General features: G+C 39.4%; 1 protein-coding gene across 1 annotated transcript in view; it reads left to right on the plus strand.

Moving 5' to 3' along the window:
* Positions 1-337: 337 nt before the first annotated feature.
* Positions 338-18,801, plus strand: part of LOC124722460 — a 140,418-nt gene continuing 121,954 nt past the window's right edge. Inside the window, exons 1-3 of the mRNA XM_047247618.1 lie at positions 338-394; positions 12,917-12,978; positions 13,065-13,186. Of these exons, the coding sequence (XP_047103574.1) occupies positions 12,941-12,978; positions 13,065-13,186 (160 nt within the window). The 5' untranslated portion in view covers positions 338-394; positions 12,917-12,940. The remainder of the gene's footprint in view (positions 395-12,916; positions 12,979-13,064; positions 13,187-18,801) is intronic.

The following is an 18,801-nucleotide window of genomic DNA, read 5'->3' on the forward strand; positions in this document are numbered from 1 at the left end:
TATATCAGTGACTTACAATTTTTAACGGAGACAGAATGTGTGAAAACAGCGTGCCTATTCAAGAATCTGCCTCAACTTCTCATTCTGAGTAATCAACTTACGACTCGAAAATAACGTCAGTCAGGCTATTGTGAGTACGACGTTTATCGTGTAAATTATTCCCGTTTAACGGGAGTCGTTACGTTTCGTTACAGCGAGAACTTGAGTCACAAGACGGCTATAAGCGACGGCTGACTGTTGCGAAACTATGCGTGGGCGGAGAGTGGTACATATACGGGTTGCGGTAGTCTGTTGGCAGCAGTGCGTAAGCAGAGAGGTGGAAGTCGGTGCTGCGCATCCGTCGAAAGAGCGATGGTTCGAGTTACGTTCTGTTTCGCAGTCTTTGCTGTGCTCTGTGAGTAAATATGAAGCAAGGGGAAAAAATTTAAAGCTTGAATAGTGATTAATATTTCTTGTCTGCGAACAGATGCGTTGTCAATATACTTCGTAAAATATGAATGGCTTAACGAGATATTTTTCTTTCGTTGTGCTTGACTATCAGAGCATTGTTGTCATTTTGTGCTTTTTCGGGAAAGTTTTTCATTGTCTTTTGTTTTTAAAAAAAAGACACGTTTAGAAGAAAATTTATGTCAGTTTGAGAGATTTCACCGACAGCTTTTTTCCTGTTAGATATGATGTTACGCGTATTTGAAGACTTGGTATACACAATGAAACTAATAGCTAGATACACGTATGGTGTGGTGGTAATCAAAATAATTACTAGATAATTGTTACTTACGAATAGCTACTGAATGACGTAAGCAAGTAGAATATCCTAATTATAGCACGTCTTTTATTTGAAAATGCAAGTTTTTAACGCCCTTTCAGTGCACTAAAATTTTCTCGAGTTTCTTGCCGTGTCATTTCGCAGTGTGTCCGTCAAGTTTCGGAAGCATATACTCTACTTCCATGTTCAGGCTTCTTCCCAATACAAGTCGCGGACACATCGCGGCAAGAAACTCGAGGTGATTCTGTCATCTTGTATATTTTAGGCAGTAAAGAAAAAGCAGTATTATATCTTATTACAATTTGCATTTAGTCAGTCATCGCTAACTGTTTCTTTCCGAAGTTACATCACAACTTAGGACATTTAGCGCCACTACGGGAAAGTTGCAGATACAGTTCTGTGTTTAGGTACATACATCAACGCGTTCACTTAGCAGTCTAAAGGCAGCAAGATTTTAAATAAATATTTTAACGACTAGCAAAATTCTTGTTGGTAACGTGTTGGCCACGTAACTAACAAGGTGACGTAGCTCAGATACCTAGATTATGATTTAATTCTGGTGCGATTTGTGTATTCTACGAATGGATTTCGTCTCATTTCCGGTTACGATTCTTTTGTTTTTAGGACTATATGTTTCCTTATATGAGTATGGACGGCTAGGGACGGAATTCATGTTCCGACCGGGGAGGGATGGCGAATTTAGTTGACCATGTCAACCCCGGAATTTTAGTTGAGTCATTCACGGAAGCCAAAGTGAATCTAAATCTGGATCGCCCTCCTCCCCAATGAGCGTCCAGTATCTCACCACAGCGACAACTAGCTTGGTATTTTTTGACAGTAAGACTACTTTCAGTGGCATTATGCCGAGTGTTATGGAGAAACATTTCATAATGAGAGTTCAGTAACTGCTACAGATTAACGAGGAACCAGTTTGCAACTAAGCCGCAATAATTCAGATACATAGAAAATAAAAGCTACCATTACACACAAGTATACGTGCAGAAAATTCCTCAAGCGTTCTTATGCTCTAAAAGATTCAATTGCCAGTAGAATTACTTTTAATAGCAACAGAGCGTCAGAGTTATTAGCACTGTTACAGATAATAGTGCATCATACGCACGTTTTGAGGTAGCCTTTCTCCATATTAACTTCTGTCCAAACGCTTGATGTAATTCCTCATAGTTGACGAACTATATACTGTTCGTACATCATATGCATCAAACCACTCGTTGGGAAAATCTCTATCGCATAACACAATGTTTCTGAATTTACCTCACGAATTTAGTTAATTATAAAGAAATGTGTATTACATGTGGAGAAAATGTTGGCAACGATGATATCTCTGAAATTACAAGTGGCTGAGCCAATCACATACTCTGATTCATAAGTCGTCGTCATGACGTGTCGTCTAGACCAGTGATTTTCAGAATTTTTCCTCTGGGCCCCCTTCAACAGCCTATTTTATTAATGAAAATAGTCATTTTTTTACTTTCTTTTTCTTATTCTCTGTTTTAGAAAATCGGTTTAGAGACATTTTACTCAAAGGAAACAAAATTAAATGACTTACTACAAGGAAAATACGGAACAATTGTTTATATTTGTCACACTTTGAGTTTTTCAAAAACTATGAAATGAATAATATTTACAGTTCAGCATAGGATTATAAAAAGCATTAAAAATATAAATTACGAACTTCAGTGTGATGGATAAACTTCCTTTTGAGAAGAAAGTTTCTCAACACGGGGTGTAATAATAGAAACAACCACTCGAAATTGATTGCATTTTCGCTGAGCATTGGGAATTCCAAGACGCTAACAATGACACATCATTATAGTGAATTATAACAAGTGATATCAATAAATTGTTCCTGCTCTTTTATATTTAGACATGAAAGTCCAGGAGCATTTATGAACGGATTTTTAATCAAATTAAATTTATCAAAATCGTCGCTGAAATACGTTCCAAATTGAACTTTTAGTGTTGCAAGATATGAAAGAGACAGACTTTTATCTCCACGGGAAGTATTGGTTTACCTGTGTTCTCTAACAGTAACGCTAGAGTAGGGAACATATTTAGCATTCCACTTTCCATTCGGTTTTGCCACAGCTCTAATTTCATCATGAATGCCTTCATTTTTTCATTCCAAGATAGTACAGTTGCTTGATAACGTTGAACTGAAGCGTTAAGAATATTTAGTTTCTCAAAAATGTCAGTGACGTAAGCTATTTTCAATAGAAAATCTCCGTTGCTGGAACAGTCTGCCAGAGGACGACTTTTTTCTCCTTTAAGAAACAGAATACCCAGTCCTCACTTCAGACATTCTTGTTATTACTTTAATCCTTCAAAGCCATAAATCATTACTAAAAAAAGGTGTGTTCAGCATCCATCTCCTCACATAGCACTTTAAAAATTTATAGACTTTGCCTAAACAATATTAACTGCTTCCATAACCGTTTGTAGCATTTCGTGACGTGCCTCCCGATGTATGCTGCAGTGAGTCATGACTGCATCAGGAGGTACAGCTTTAGCTTTCGCTTGCAGTCGATCATTAATTCCAGACACTTAGCGAGCTCCATCTCCATAATCGATTGCACACATTCCATGATATCCCGATTTTATTAAAAAGAAGTACTGGTCATGTGAAAAAGGCTTTGAACCGCAACTGCTCACAGAAAGGCAATTCTTCTCGATCTTTAAACTCAGTAACGAAATGAAAAAAGCAATCAAATGAGTATCGTAATGAATGTCTGTCGCTTTGTCCACTTGAAGTGCTAGTAAATCATCAGAAATGTCTAAATTTCTCTACTCACTGTGTCATTAGAGACAGGAATGCGTTTCAAGTGTTGACCAAATAAGTCACCAAACATTGTTGTACTATATCAATCGCTGATGGTAAAACTGGGGTTTCTACGTCCGTGTGTGGTTTCTTGCACGTATGAATTCTATGCGAAATTTGGTAGGAGGCTAAAAGAGCCTCAGATATCACATTCGTCGTTTTAACAAAGTTCTTCTGAGTTCACAATGAAACATTTAGCTTCCTGGTAGGAAATTATTTTGGTTTTCCCTTTAATTAAGGATGTTTGGTTTCAAGACGTCTCTTTCACTTACTAGGCTTCATGCTGTCAACAGTTAAACACGTGAAACAAATTACACACTACGGATTTTCTTCGCCATGTATTGTAATTTTCGTGAAGTCTAGCAGTAACTAGATTAGTTCTCATCAGACCTTCTCATTTTCGCCTTTGGAATGTCTCCCTCCCCTCCACCACTTGATCTACCATTGGTGCCTTCATGTCTGTCGCTAACCAAGAAACGCTTCGTACTGTGGTCAAGTCTTCCTCGTGAAGTCTGAAAGATTGTAAGGAGACGTCGAGATAAACGAGCCAAAGTTTGCACTGCGCGCGTTAGTCAAGGATACAGTCACAGAGCAGCTAACAAAGGGTGATTTCTCCAATGTCCGACGTCACCGAACTCACCAGACCATTTCAAACTATGCTAAAAGTACGATCGCGGTTTCACTGTCGCAGAGTGCCTCTGGCGTAACACAACGGACGAAATTCAATCCAGATCAACGGCATCTTCTTTCCATATCCTCAGCTTATTTTCCCCCTAAATTGTCACTAACGCCAGGGCTCTCCGGCATTGTTCGTTACTAATTTTTTTTATACCTCGCACTCTTGCACGCCATTTGCGTGTCCCCTGGGGGTCGCACCCCACAGCTTGAGAACCAGGGGTTCTCACACTTTTTCCGTCGTGCATCACTTCCGAATCACAAACTACTTTGCAACCCCCCACCCAACCCCATTTTTTTCTGTCCTCAGCACTCCTCATACTTCACTCAAAAACGGTCCACGATATCCATTTACTTCTAATTACTGCAACTGTAGGTTACAACAACAACAATATTAGAAAGGGTCCTCTTGGCATATCAGAATTAAACATTTTAATTAGCGTATGTTTGTATTACTCAGAGGTAGTGAAAGTTAAGAATTCCAACCAGTTTATAAACAACCATATCTGCATGTGCAGTTACTGGAATTGAGAAACATGTGTATTAAATCACATGCTTTTGTTTACCAATTAGTTCACAAATTAGTTAGTTAAAGTTTAACGGTTTCCATCTATACAGTTTTTAATTCATTTAGATTCTTTTAGTATTAAAAAGATCATACGTACAAATGACGACAGGATAATAGTTAACGTTTAAATGCCAATTTATAAACATTTATACTCTAACTGATCATACAGAAAGGAAATAAACAAAAGTAGAAGTGCACACCGTTCAAGATTCCGTAAGTTTTTGACATTTAGATATATATTGTGATTGGTGTGCTTGAATTTATGAAGGTAGCAGATCCAAGTTTGGTTGAGTCTTTGAAACAGCAATTCGCAGATCTCCTTCCAGCTGCAGTCGAAGCAGATATTTCGTCTTGATTAACGCCATTGCGGAATATGTCGAGTCACATAAGTAAGCTAATGCCAAGGGTAATACCACGTCCACTGCCAAATATTCAAATGTGTGTGAAATCTTATGGGAGTTAACTGCTAAGGTCATCAGTCCCTAAGCTTACACACTACTTAACCTAAATTATCCTAAGGACAAACACACACACCCATACCCGAGGGAGGACTCGAACCTTAGCCGGGACCAGCCGCATAGTCCAGGACTGCAGCGTCCACTGCCCATCCTGCCAGAATGGGATATTCATTCCGTGTCCGCTCCCAAAAATTTTCGAGAGACTTGCATTTAAATTAATTCCGAAGCGTTCCATCACTTGAGATGTCTATTTGCTCTTCCTGTTCTACTGGTGACAAATGGCCTGTTATGATCGTATCGAACGGATTGTGGATCCAATGTAACTGAGATGAAAGTCTTGGAAATTTATTCTCGAGTTGTTAAGGAAGGTTCTAGAGATGTACCGGTACTGCGCCAGTTCTGCTACTTTTACCCTCTACCAGATCGTTTTCCTTCACACAATTCTTCAGATAACAAAACGTGTTGCAGCTACCCTACTCCATCTGGATTTTCCGAAATCCAAGTTTTCTCTTAAACGCAAACTCGCTTCTAAAGAGATTACTATTTCGGTCTTAAAGTGATACGTTAAGATTATTCAGTCTATAGAAACCGTCAGCCAAGTAGCACAATATTAGAACCCATTTTTCATCCACAAACAGAGCCGCGAGTGTAGGAATGATATTCAATAGGAAAAGACGAAGTTCATCCTTCAGCTCCACAACGCAACAAATGTAGAATTTTAACACGAGTCAAGCAACGTATCTCCGTGTGCAATAGAAGCGAATCATGAGTAGAGTCCATCTACTTGCAGAGAATGAAATATAGCCTATTGTTCCACACCAAATTTACAACATTGACTGACTGACTGCGTTGTTTAAAACTTGGTCTTCCGGTTATACTACTTACGAAGCCAATGCTTCTCTGTGTATCATGCAATGTCTGAATTTTACAGAAGGTGTAACAGCTCATGCTCTTGCCATGAACCCTTGTTTAGTTCCAGTAAATGACGCACCTCGGTCGGTACGTATATCCATTCCATTTGTCGATGGCAGATTATTGTGAGCAAAAAAAGGAATTCATAACAAAGAAAACATCTTCACCTGTAGTCCTTCCTTCCAGAGCTTTACAAAATAGAAATTCATCGTGCATTTCTTTTCCATGATAGTAGCTTACAAAAACAAGAATTTCGAGCTATCATGAGGTCGTGGCAGCAATTGATCTTTTTCATGTCAGAGGCTATTGCATCAATATGACGAAGCACTGTCATCTGAGAGTGGTATCAAATTCAGACTCTCGCCAAACCTTTCTCCATACATGATCTCGCACATTTAAACGGCTGCGAGAAGAAGTACTTTCTCACCTTACTGTGTGGTCATTTCGATTTTGCAGTTAAGTAGGACGACGGTCCCCCCCATGAACCATGGACCTTGCCGTTGGTGGGGAGGCTTGCGTGCCTCAGCGATACAGATGGCCGTACCGTAGGTGCAACCACAACGGAGGGGTATCTGTTGAGAGGCCAGACAAACATGTGGTTCCTGAAGACGGGCAGCAGCCTTTTCAGTAGTTGCAGGGGCAACAGTCTGGATGACTGACTAATCTGGCCTTGTAACATTAACCAAAACGGCCTTGCTGTGCTGGTACTGCGAACGGCTGAAAGCAAGGGGAAACTACAGCCGTAATTTTTCCCGAGGACATGCAGCTTTACTGTATGATTAAATGATGATGGCGTCCTCTTGGGTAAAATACTCCGGAGGTAAAATAGTCCCCCATTCGGATCTCCGGGGGGGGGGGGGGGGGGGGGGGGACTACTCAAGAGGACGTCGTTATCAGGAGAAAGAAAACTGGCATTCTACGGATCGGAGCGTGGAATGTCAGATCCCTTAATCGGGCTGGTAGGTTAGAAAATTTAAAAAGGGAAATGGATAGGTTAAAGTTAGATATAGTGGGAATTAGTGATGTTCGGTGGCAGGAGGAAGAAGACTTTTGGTCAGGTGATTACAGGGTTATAAATACAAAATCAAAAAGGGGTAATGCAGGATTAGGTTTAATAATGAATAAAAAAATAGGAGAGCGGGTTAGCTACTACAAACAGCATAGTGAACGCATTATTGTGGCCAAGATAGACACAAAGCCCATGCCTACTACAGTAGTACAAGTTTATATGCCACCTAGCTCTGCAGATGATGAAGAAATTGATGAAATGTATGACGAGATAAAAGAAATTATTCAGGTAGTGAAGGGAGACGAAAATTTAATAGTCATGGGTGACTGGAATTCGTCAGTAGGAAAAGGGAGAGAAGGTAACATAGTAGGTGAATATGGATTGGGGGGAAGAAATGAAAGAGGAAGCCGCCTTGCAGAATTTTGCACAGAGCATAACTTAATCATAGCTAACACTTGGTTCAAGAATCATAAAAGAAGGTTGTATACCTGGAAGAATCCTGGAGATACAAAAAGGTATCAGATAGATTATATAATGGTAAGACAGAGATTTAGGAACCAGGTTTTAAATTGTAAGACATTTCCAGGGGCAGACGTGGATTCTGACCACAATCTATTGGTTATGAACTGCAGATTGAAACTGAAGAAACTGCAAAAAGGTGCGAATTTAAGGAGATGGGACCTGGATAAACTGAAAGAACCAGAGGTAGTAGAGAGTTTCAGGGAGAGCATAAGGGAACAATTGACAGGAATGGGGGAAAGAAATACAGTAGAAGAAGAATGGGTAGCTCTGAGGGATGAAGTAGTGAAGGCAGCAGAGGATCAAGTAGGTAAAAAGACGAGAGCTAATAGAAATCCTTGGGTAACAGAAGAAATATTGAATTTAATTGATGAAAGGAGAAAATATAAAAATGCAGTAAATGAAGCAGGTAAAACGGAATACAAACGTCTCAAAAATGAGATCGACAGGAAGTGCAAAATGGCTAAGCAGGGATGGCTAGAGGACAAATGTAAGGAAGTAGAGGCTTGTTTCACTAGGGGTAAGATAGATACTGCCTACAGGAAAATTAAAGAGACCTTTGGAGAGAAGAGAACCACTTGTATGAATATCAAGAGCTCAGATGGCAACCCAGTTCTAAGCAAAGAAGGGAAGGCAGAAAGGTGGAAGGAGTATACAGAGGGTTTATACAAGGGCGATGTACTTGAGGACAATATTATGGAAATGGAAGAGGATGTAGATGAAGATTAAATGGGAGATACGATACTGCGTGAAGAGTTTGACAGAGCACTGAAAGACCTGAGTCGAAACAAGGCCCCGGGAGTAGACAACATTCCTTTAGAACTACTGATGGCCTTGGGAGAGCCAGTCATGACAAAACTCTACTATCTGGTGAGCAAGGTGTATGAGACAGGCGAAATACCCACAGACTTCAAGAAGAATATAATAATTCCAATCCCAAAGAAAGCAGGTGTTGACAGATGTGAAAATTACCGAACTATCAGTTTAATAAGTCACAGCTGCAAAATACTAACGCGGATTCTTTACAGACGAATGGAAAAACTGGTAGAAGCGGACCTCGGGGAAGATCAGATTGGATTCCGTAGAAATGTTGGAACACGTGAGGCAATACTAACCTTACGACTTATCTTAGAAGAAAGATTAAGATAAGGCAAACCTACGTTTCTAGCATTTGTAGACTTAGAGAAAGCTTTTGACAACGTTAACTGGAATACTCTCTTTCAAATTCTAAAGGTGGCAGGGGTAAAATACAGGGAGCGAAAGGCTATTTACAATTTGTACAGAAACCAGATGGCAGTTATAAGAGTCGAGGGACATGAAAGGGAAGCAGTGGTTGGGAAAGGAGTGAGACAGGTTTGTTGCCTCTCCCAGATGTTATTAAATCTGTATATTGAGCAAACAGTAAAGGAAACAAAAGAAAAATTTGGAGTAGGTATTAAAATTCATGGAGAAGAAATAAAAACTTTGAGGTTCGCCGATGACATTGTAATTCTGTCAGAGACAGCAAAGGACTTGGAAGAGCAGTTGAACGGAATGGACAGTGTCTTGAAAGGAGGATATAAGATGAACATCAACAAAAGCAAAACGAGGATAATGGAATGTAGTCAAATTAAATCGGGTGATGCTGAGGGGATTAGATTAGGAAATGAGACACTTAAAGTAGTAAAGGAGTTTTGCTATTTAGGGTGCAAAATAACTGATGATGGTCGAAGTAGAGAGGATATAAAATGTAGACTGGCAATGGCAAGGAAAGTGTCAGGAAGTCGTTTCTGAAAGTATTTGTATGCAGTTTAGCCATGTATGGAAGTGAAACATGGACGATAACCAGTTTGGACAAGAAGAGAATAGAAGCTTTTGAAATGCGGTGCTACAGAAGAATGCTGAAGATAAGGTGGGTAGATCACGTAACTAATGAGGAGGTATTGAATAGGATTGGGGAGAAGAGAAGTTTGTGGCACAACTTGACTAGAAGAAGGGATCGGTTGGTAGGACATGTTCTGAGGCATCAAGGGATCACCAATTTAGTATTGGAGGGCAGCGTGGAGGGTAAAAATGGTAGAGGGAGACCAAGAGATGAATACACTAAGCAGATTCAGAAGGATGTAGGTTGCAGTAGGTACTGGGAGATGAAGAAGCTTGCACAGGATAGAGTAGCATGGAGAGCTGCATCAAACCAGTCTCCGGATTGAAGACCACAACAACAACAATAGGACGTCGGCACGTCTACCGATTCTCTTAGGGTGTTCTTAGGAACTGATACTGAGTTTTTGAGGAATCTGACATTTTTTTAAGGTTTTGCTTATGACGCTTAAAAATTTCATGGCTGGATGTTTTGTCTGTAGGCATCTATTTAGTTTTATTGGCTTCAAGCTATAGAGCGTTGTGCTCGTTCCTCACTACTCAAAAGAATGCTGGCAAAGCCTAATGTTAATCAATTTTATATTTATGCACTTTGGTTTTGCGTGTAGAGCTAGCGTTGCTGATAGCAACCGAGGGCCGGCCGCGGTGGTCTAGCGGTTCTCGGCGCTCAGTCTGGAACCGCGCGACTACTACGGTCGCAGGTTCGAATCCTGCCTCGGGCATGGATGTGTGTGATGTCTTTAGGTTAGTTAGGTTTAAGTAGTTCTAAGTTCTAGGGGACGTGTACTAGAATGCAACTCCTAGCCAACTCGCTACCTTTGAAGCCTGGCTGAAATCGAGTGGACAGTCACAGTGTCTGTGATTGACAATCTATTCTTGCAGTCACTGTTGTAGGGAAGTAATAGTCACATTGTCAAGCGGTTTATTGTCAATGCTGGTCGTTAAATGTTAGCGTTAAATGTTAGGTAAGCAGTTAACCCTGCAGGTAGACGGTTGCAAGGGCTGCACGATGAAATATTACTCACAATTGTTCTCAGCACTGCCAAAGGCCTTGCCGCAATGGTAGCACCGGTTCCCATCGTATCACCGAAGCTGTTGTGCTTAGCAAGCACTTGTATGGTGAGCATCCGGTATGCCGAGCGCTGTTGGTAAGCGGGGTGCATTCAGCTCTTGTCAGGCAAATTGAGGAAGTGCTTGACTGAGCAGTAGCGGCTCCGTTCACGAAAATTGACAACGGCCGGAAGAGCGGTGTGCTGACCACCTACCCTCCGTATCCTACAGTCTGAGGATGACACGGTGGTCGGTCAGGACCGTTGGGCATTCCGAGACCTGTTCGGACGGAGTTTAGTTTCACTTTTCTCAGCACTCCTGCTCATATGATCTGCTGGTCAGTTCCCGTGAAATAAAACAGAAAATTAACGCTGGGGAGCTCCTACCTTGGTTCATGGAAATGAAATCTGACTCCAGCGATATTTGTTCACCGGAAGTCTTTCACTTACGAAATATGAAATATGAATATGTCAATGAAAGCCATCGCCCCCTCTTTTAGTCACTGCCTCCTCCCACCCGCCTCCCCACTAGGGGAGCGCGCCAACAACTTCGAGAAAAATTTTCTTGGGAGAAAAGATTAGGCGCCATGGTGACGTTTCCACAATCACACTAGAGCTCAACGTTCATAAATATACTTGACAGCCAAGTTCACGTATTTATATACCACCTCTGTTTATTTTTTTTTATCGAGTGGTATGTTAAATGAACAAGTACATAAATCACAGCTACTTCAGTTGCTACTGAGAAACTAAAGTTTTGATATGATGATACCTGTAACTCACAGAACAACAAAGATGAGACCAAAAGCCACTTGTTCTCGAATAGTGACATTAAAATTTCGTATTCCTTGCCGTACGTACCAAATACACATTACACCTCCCTTATTTGCTAAAGGCAATTTAAGAAGATTATCTTCCATCATCTCACCAACTGAAATAATTACTCATTTTTGAGATAATTATAGAAGTTAGTTATGAAACACCACACTGTATATAATTCATTTATTTTTACGTGTACTGGCAGTTCTGCTTAAAGATGACGATATTAATAAGTCGTGATTGGAATCAGTCAACCTAAAGAAATTCCTTGGTACAAATTGTAGGGATATGTGCATGTGGCTAGGACCTCCAGCTGGGTATACCAGTCGCCTGGTGAAAGTCTTTTAACTTGACGCCACTTCGGCAACTTGCATGTCGACAGGCACGAAATGACGATTAAAGCAACACAGCACCCAGTCCCCCAGCAGAGAAAATCCATGTCACTGCTGGGAATCAAACCGGGTCCGTTCACATTCAGTTGGACGCTACTTTCGTGACTTGTGTGTCCTTAAAACCAATGGCACCTGGTTTCCTCAGAACGGTCACCAATCCAACTATTGGCTGATCATAATGTTGCTTCACTTCGGAGGAAACCAGTTATGTCATATGGAACCGTGGCCTAGTGTAAGCCTTTCAATTGGATGCCATTCAGGCGACTTGCATATCCTTAAACCCATTGCCACTTGGTTTTCCCCAGATGATCACCCATCCAAATATTATCTAGGTCCAATATCGCTTAACTTTGGTGATTGTGGGGGAACTGGATTTGCCAAAGTGACAAGGTCGTTTATTACAGGGATATGAAATGGAATGTTCACATATCCTCAGTCATAGGTAAAGTGGACAGTGGACTTCGTTTTATTGGGAGGATACTGGGAAAAGGTAATCAGTCCACAACATTGCTCAAGTTTTTGGTACTCAAACCAAACAGAATTGTCAGCATATACTGAATGTATACAATTAAGGACAGTACATATGGTCACAGGTTTGCTTGACCCATGGGAAAGCATCACTTAGACAAGAAACTGAACTGGCAATCATTTGACAACAGATGCTGACTATCCTACAAAACCCTACCATACATAAAAAGTTTAAAGAGCCAGCATAAAGTGAGGAATCAAAGAATTTACTAAAACTGCCTATATACCTCTCCGATATGGGACCCAAAGACAAGATTACACTAATTACAGCACATATAGAGACATTTAAGCAATGACTCTTTACTTACTACATACTGGAATAGAATGGGAGAAAGCCCCAGTAAGTGATAATTGGGGAAGTCTGTGCCATGCATGTTACAGTGTTTCATAGAATATAGATGTAGATATATTTTTACTGAGTTTGTTTGGTGTTATAATGTGCATTTACTTGTCATAATTATTTGGTTTTCTGAACTTATTGCAGCATATGTGGTACTTGGTAACGAAGATGTTTTATTGTGTCAGCGAGCAACTGAAAGTGAGGAACTGATGCTCTGCAGTTCCAACAACACATTTGAGTTGATTCTGTGAGTACCCTAAGCCACACGCTTTCTGTGGGTGACACTTCCTTACATACTCTTACTTACACAGTGTGGTGTTTTTCTTAAAGCAGCTCTGACAACACCAATCGCCCTTGTGATTCAGAAATTATGATATGTGGAATTAAGACTTGTATTGGTGAAAACAAAGGCTTGTCAGAAGAGATTCACCATAGTTCACAGCCATCAATTACTGGTAAATGAAATTTTATTTCTTGTGTGTGTGTATGTGTGTGTGTGTGTGTGTGTGTGTGTGTGTGTTTTGTTTAGCTATTGTATCAATGTATTCTCAATTTTTTTTGACATTATTGATTAATAGTATGCTTCTGGGTATTTTGGTGAGTTGTTGTTTCCATTTGCTATACAGTATTTCAATGATCGATCAACCCATCATCTTCAGTTGCTGTGAGTCTTGCTGCCTGGACTCCAGCCATAGCACTCGCTACCTAGAATTCAACAGTCAGCCTGGTTCGAGTCCAGGCAGCAAGTACATGTAACAGGAAAACTCACAACACCTCAAGAAAATGGCTGGGTCAGTTTTTGAACTGCTGTGCATAAAATGGAAACAACAGCTCACCAGAACGCACAAAAGCTCACTATTATTGTGTCATTATTTAGTCTTTCTTTGGGTGTGAAATATTATGTGTACCTATCTTCTCCTGTGCAAGTTATAGCTGTGATAAGGACCTGTACATTAATACAGCTGCCATCCATTCTGTTTCATGCATCTTATTAGGTACCTTCTTCTCAGTTTCTTCATATTTTTGTTTTTTTTTCCTGTTTCCTTCTGAACGTTCAATTATCTCACATCAAGTTTTTGTATTCATAGTTCTTCTTATCTGCGCATGTCCCTAATGTAATGATTTATTGTGACTCCAGCTTTGCAGCTGAAGAGCAAGCCCCAATCACTTCATCTCACCTTTTTCCAGTGTCTTTATTTCGTAATAATGCTCCTGCTTATGCAATTATATTCTAAAGATTTTTCTGAACTCTTGTCATGGGCCCACATTTCAAGATTAATTCTACACAAGGTAACATAGCACTATACATGGATCTTGAGGTTTCAAAAAGCCAATTTTAAATCTTGGTCCTTTCATCCCAATTTAGGTTTCCTGTAGTCTTTTCTTAATGATTCATCATAAAAGCAGGATAATTTCTTTAGTAAGTTATTGACCAGTTTCTTCCCCCTACCAGTTGAACACCCTGTAATGATAGCAATATTTAATTTGGCCTCATTTGATTTTTATTGGATGCTGCTGGATTATACTGAATGCCGATAATATATTGTAGAAGCAATACAATATTGTGCACACATGTTATTTACTCAGTGTTTGTCAAGCTTAACACATAACTGTTGACCAGTATATCACTTCTGTATGATTTTTCAGTATGATAATGCAGTCACTCATTACTGCATCTCTATGAGAACAGAATTTTACAGGAGATAGAAATGTTGTCAGAGTCAATTTTATTTCATTAAACAAGGTACACACAATAATATTTTTCTTGCCCTAAGAAGGTATTTTGCTTCTTTGAAATAGCTTTCTCAGTTTTGATGCCTTATGCATTTTGCACTGGAGTCTCATTAACTTAATGCAGAAGTACTAAATGCCTTCACAAGAATTTTTGTCTCTGCTAATATTGTGACAGCAAAACATCTTAAATTGTTTCAATTTCAAGAATTATTTTCTTAATGGCATTATTGTATTGAAAGTATGACCACTGGGATACATGTACACACGTTAGACTCAATAATTCTTTCCCTTCATGTACAGCAGTGTTCCAGAATCATAGTGTAATAATGTCTAGTCAGGATTAGCTTCAGCATATGATCACTGCTGTTGTTTACATTGTGGGTGTTAATGTCAGTATAAGTTGCTGACTGATATGTGTACTTTTCTATGAGGTCTCCCAAGTCAACAGCAGCTGAAAATTTTGGGGTGTTGGTTGACAACTCAAAATAATGAATTTCTGTGCAGTGTCTTCTGACCTGAAATCACACAGGATGTTAAAGAATTATGTGGTGGATACATATATTATCATCTAGAGTAGCTTTAAACTTTAGGGAAAAGTGAAATATTAGTGGAGTCCATAAAGGGTTCTCTGAGTCTGGTAAGACACATATATACTTTTACAGTGAGCAGCAGCTCATTATTGTAGCATGTTAATGTGTCCTGTATCTTACACATTCTGCCACTGGATTGGTCTGCATTCCATACACCATACACCCCACATTTCTGTAGTTTCATATGATTAGTGTAAAAAACATATACACCCCTTCAAATAACCATACCAGAAGAACTTCTCAAAATTGTCAAGTACTGGTATCCAATAAACATGCTTATTGCTCCAAATGAGTAATTTTTGAAGATGGTATCTGTGTAAGACATGGTTACTAAGTACAATCTTTCAAAATCCTGGGAAGTTGTAACTTCATACAGGTACAACAGCAGGACTCACACTATGGAGTTAAAACACCCAAATGCTCATACAAGTTACATTTTGCTTCCACATCAAGAGATCCACAATAACACTGAATGAAGTATAAGACAGTACAAAGTATCATTAACCATAGAACACACCACTAATACAGTTTTGTAGGTGGGCATACATGAAGCAAGCAAACAAGTGAGACTGGGGGCCCAGCGCATTCAGCTTATATTGACCTGTTGTGTACATGGCACACTGCTTGCTGCATCTAGGCTGAAAGTCAACCTGTCTAGGTGGGCTGTAGGAGCACTTAAATCATGTACTGTTTGATTATGCATGCTCACACTATAGGGTTTCAGAACCCCATACCCTTGGGGTCAAGTGTTCATTGTGGAGATTTCCATGTCTTCATTGGTAGATGATGATGGCTGGAGCAGGTGTTGTGCTATCACACGAGAATATGGTCTCAAATGGTGTGGTGCAGACAGATGTGGTACCCACTCCCCCATGAGAAGCTGCAATGGATCACTGCTGATGATGGTGCTATATCCATATCCATACCCAGAGAGGCAATTAGCATTGGAGGCATCAGAGAAGCTGACAGCATCAGTAGTGACAGGGGCTTGGGGGATGGAGGTGTCCCAGTGCTGACTACTCAGCTTGGTAGTGCCCAGAGTGAAGATGGCGCCAGAGCTAGAGGAAGCAGGAACCTACATGAACACAAGAACCTCTCAAGGGCTTCCTCAGGCGGAAATTGAGTGATATATTTTTTCATCTGTGTTTTGAATATACAGACCAGCTGCTGCATCTCTCCATTGGACTGGGGTGAAAGGGACAGGTGGTAACATGCTGGATGCCACTCTTTGTACAAGAATCTTCAAAATCTTGAGACACATACTGTGGGCCTTTGTATGTCATAAGCAAATATGGCAATGGCACTTGTATTGTGCCCTGTTTGGTTACATGCACTCATGCTATAGAGTTAAAACACCCAAATGCTCATACATTGTGTTCATGAACTTCCATGAAATATTGTCACACTGACTAAAATTGTACTGGATGGCAACTTGCTTAACAGTAGTCAGCTTGCACCAGGTGATGATCCTAGTACTCAATCAATTATCTTGTTGTAATGCAGTATGATCTCCATTTTTTTAGTGGAATCACCATTTTGATAAATGGATAATGACTTTTTGTGACATAGTCCCATTCAATGACTGCTTCATATCTGTAGGAAAGTGAAAAATCAAAACACTACAGTCTTAGAACTAATATCTGTATGAACCGTGTTGGCTTTTCTTGATGTATCTGTAACTGGTTCCTACAAATGTATAAAGGTCCTCCATTTATCATAAATATGTAGTTTATACATTCTGTCACTTACACTTCTATGGGCATGTATCAGAATTAAAAAGATATTCAACAGATTATTATTTCATAATTATTTTTATTTCATATCGCAAATTTCCCTGTTTATCACTGAAATTGCAGAATTCCACCATTCAGAAGAAATGGATATTTCCTCCTGTATAACTTCTGTCAGTGACAAATCACTCTTTCTACCCATGCCAAAATTATTTAATTATCTCTTATACACTTGCCTGTGTGTGAATTTTGCTTTAAATGTAGCAGCTGTATACCAGCATAATGAATTCATCTGCACAAAACATGCTATTTGTTCATCACAAATTATATGCATTTCTCATCCAGTTTCCTGTTATAGTTACCAGTATAACTTGATGGTTCACAGTGTAGTTGCATGCTTTGTGTATGAGCACTCATGAGGGATTGTGGTCTGATAAATTTTTAAAATTTATGTTTTTAATGTAGCCCACATGACTAACGTGTGGAGCACCATAACACACAACAGAAAACAGTATTCACTCTAGCTTTTGAGCACTAGCTTTTTTTCTAGCAATAGTACACCCATTCACACACACAATTACACAGACACTATACTGCAACTCCTATGGCCATGGCAAGATTAATGCTAGGCTTACCATAACCAAGGAAGTCTTCATTTTGGCAACTGTGTGGTTGTGTGTGTGAATGTTTGTACTGTTGCTACAAAAAGAACTAGTGCTCAAAAACTTGTGTAAATTCTATTTTCTGTTATACAGTATATTACCATGTTCCACACATCATTGTGCTACAGGTGAGTGGTTGCCTTTCGCTTATTTTACCTATTGCTCCATCCAGAAATTTCCTTTATTGTTATTAAAATACTACTTCACAACTGTATGCAGATTATTTACATGGTTTTTTTTATAGTAATGCAGATAAGGGAGATATTTTTCTAATATAACATGAGACCAATATCTGTTGTACTCACACTTGGCACGAATGAGATTCACATCCCCAGCCAGGGATCCAGATTCAGGTTTTCTGGGGTTTCCCTCAATTTCATTCCTTATTCTGCCCAATCTGAACTTGTGATCAATCTCCAGTGGTGGTGTTCACTCTTCTTCCTTCAAAGTTGCATCTTTTGAGATGGACCAAACTGGATCAGGTATCCTCTTTATTGATATATATCCACAACTGCTAATTATCAGTTAATATCTCTTTGTATAAGTTTCAACCACTGTCCTACACAGGGCCGTATTGGGTGCTGTCATTTGTTGAAAGTGAATATGTTGAAATGAGAGCCATTGATCTCATTAAGCAAGCCAGTTTTTCTGAGATAAATGTTTCCCATATTTTAGGAGAATAATTTTCTTGTACTACAATCACATAACAAAAGCTCACTTTTTTGGAGCATAATTCACATGTCTGGCTTATTCCACACATTTAAAATTCTTATTTCATGGCATGATCTGCAGACAATAAGTGAAACACCTGATTCAAAATACTATTTTATTATTATATATGTACTGTAGCAGATAATTGCAACATGAAAAGTAGAAGCTGAAATACTTGTCACAATCTTGGACATTATAAGGTTTAGACTGATTCCAATGGTGTAATTGCAAGTGGCCTGCAGGTTCTCTGCCACTATCCCAAACATGTAAGTGAAATAGAGTATCACATGGCAAATAAAAGTGATCTTAATAGTTTTTCTCTATACTGTATCTGTTGCACAGTATGCTTCAATGGCTGTGAGATTATAACAACTTCCTTACAACCAACTTTGAACACAGTGACAAGATACCTCATGACGCCAGCCCACTGCTTTGTGGACACATGATGTGGTAAGGGAAGTATATAACTGGACTACAAATTAATAGGGAATCATTCTAATGATGATCAGGAAAATGCTAATGCAAACTCCGAATTTATATATATATATATATATATATATATATATATATATATATATATATATATATATATATATTTTTTTTTTTTTTTTTTTACATAAGCAACTTTGACAAAGGGAAGATT

The sequence above is a fragment of the Schistocerca piceifrons genome, chromosome X, assembly GCF_021461385.2.
Source record: "Schistocerca piceifrons isolate TAMUIC-IGC-003096 chromosome X, iqSchPice1.1, whole genome shotgun sequence".
Classification (NCBI taxonomy): Eukaryota; Metazoa; Arthropoda; class Insecta; order Orthoptera; family Acrididae; genus Schistocerca; species Schistocerca piceifrons.